The 824-nt window shown below is 46.8% G+C and overlaps 1 protein-coding gene across 1 annotated transcript in view; it reads right to left on the bottom strand.

Annotated features, from left to right (window-relative positions):
* LOC119586302 (peroxidase-like) overlaps window positions 1–824 on the bottom strand; it is a 37,323-nt gene that overhangs the window by 4,632 nt on the left and 31,867 nt on the right. The window contains exons 13-14 of the mRNA XM_037935008.1: window positions 748–824; window positions 365–542 (exon numbers count right to left, since the gene is read on the bottom strand). The exon at window positions 748–824 is cut by the window's right edge and continues 71 nt beyond it. Coding sequence (XP_037790936.1) covers window positions 365–542; window positions 748–824 — 255 coding nt within the window. The remainder of the gene's footprint in view (window positions 1–364; window positions 543–747) is intronic.

Raw genomic sequence — 824 nt, 5'->3', positions numbered from 1 at the left:
AAAAGAAGAAGTAACACGGCACCCAAACTAGATGTCGAAAGGGATATCCAGGAGCCGGGGATTCACATAACCCTTGTAACAATTTTTTAAAGCAGAGGATTAAGAAAAAAATCTCTACAAATACTCTCACACCATTAAGAAAATATGTTCGACTTTGTTCATTGTCATAGAGACGATAATGACCCGAAACTCAAGTACCTACGAAAAAAAAGAGTAGCGGGCTTAATCGAGCACATTCCAGCTTTACACTCATTAACTTCATGACTTGAGATCGCTGTTATTTACGTCCACTCGCCTTACTCTAACACTGCCCAGCTTTACACTCAGCGCCTCCCCGATATCACTGTCGCTTGCACCTACTTACCTGGAAGAGCCTGTTCGTGAGCTCCGCCGTGACGAAGTTGTCCGTCATCTGGATGGGCTGCGTGGCGAGGCCCCTCAGGAACTCGTCCAACTTCCCCGGCGTGTAGAGCAGCTTCGGGTTGTTGAACTGCTCGTGGAGTTCGAGGGTCTCCGTGCGGCGGCCCTGCTTGCTAAACAATCTGCAGGTCCGTGAGATTTCAAGTGTGAGAATACGTTAAAAGAATCTTATTTTCTTTTCCGATGACAACTGTATCTGTGTTCGCGCGTGTGAGCTAATCACTTATCTGCCTCTTTATCTAGTCATGTATTGATGTATATCGATCAATCTATTTATCAGCCTGTTTATATACATTTATGCCGATACAAACGGAGTCAAGAACTCACTCTAGCATTCCCTGGACGAGCGTGTGGCCGAACCTGAAGGCGGCGGTGGCGAACTCGTTGAGGATGGCGGCGTTGAG

The sequence above is a fragment of the Penaeus monodon genome, chromosome 21 (genome assembly GCF_015228065.2).
Source record: "Penaeus monodon isolate SGIC_2016 chromosome 21, NSTDA_Pmon_1, whole genome shotgun sequence".
Classification (NCBI taxonomy): domain Eukaryota; kingdom Metazoa; phylum Arthropoda; class Malacostraca; order Decapoda; family Penaeidae; genus Penaeus; species Penaeus monodon.
This window is presented reverse-complemented; position numbering and strand designations above follow the sequence as displayed.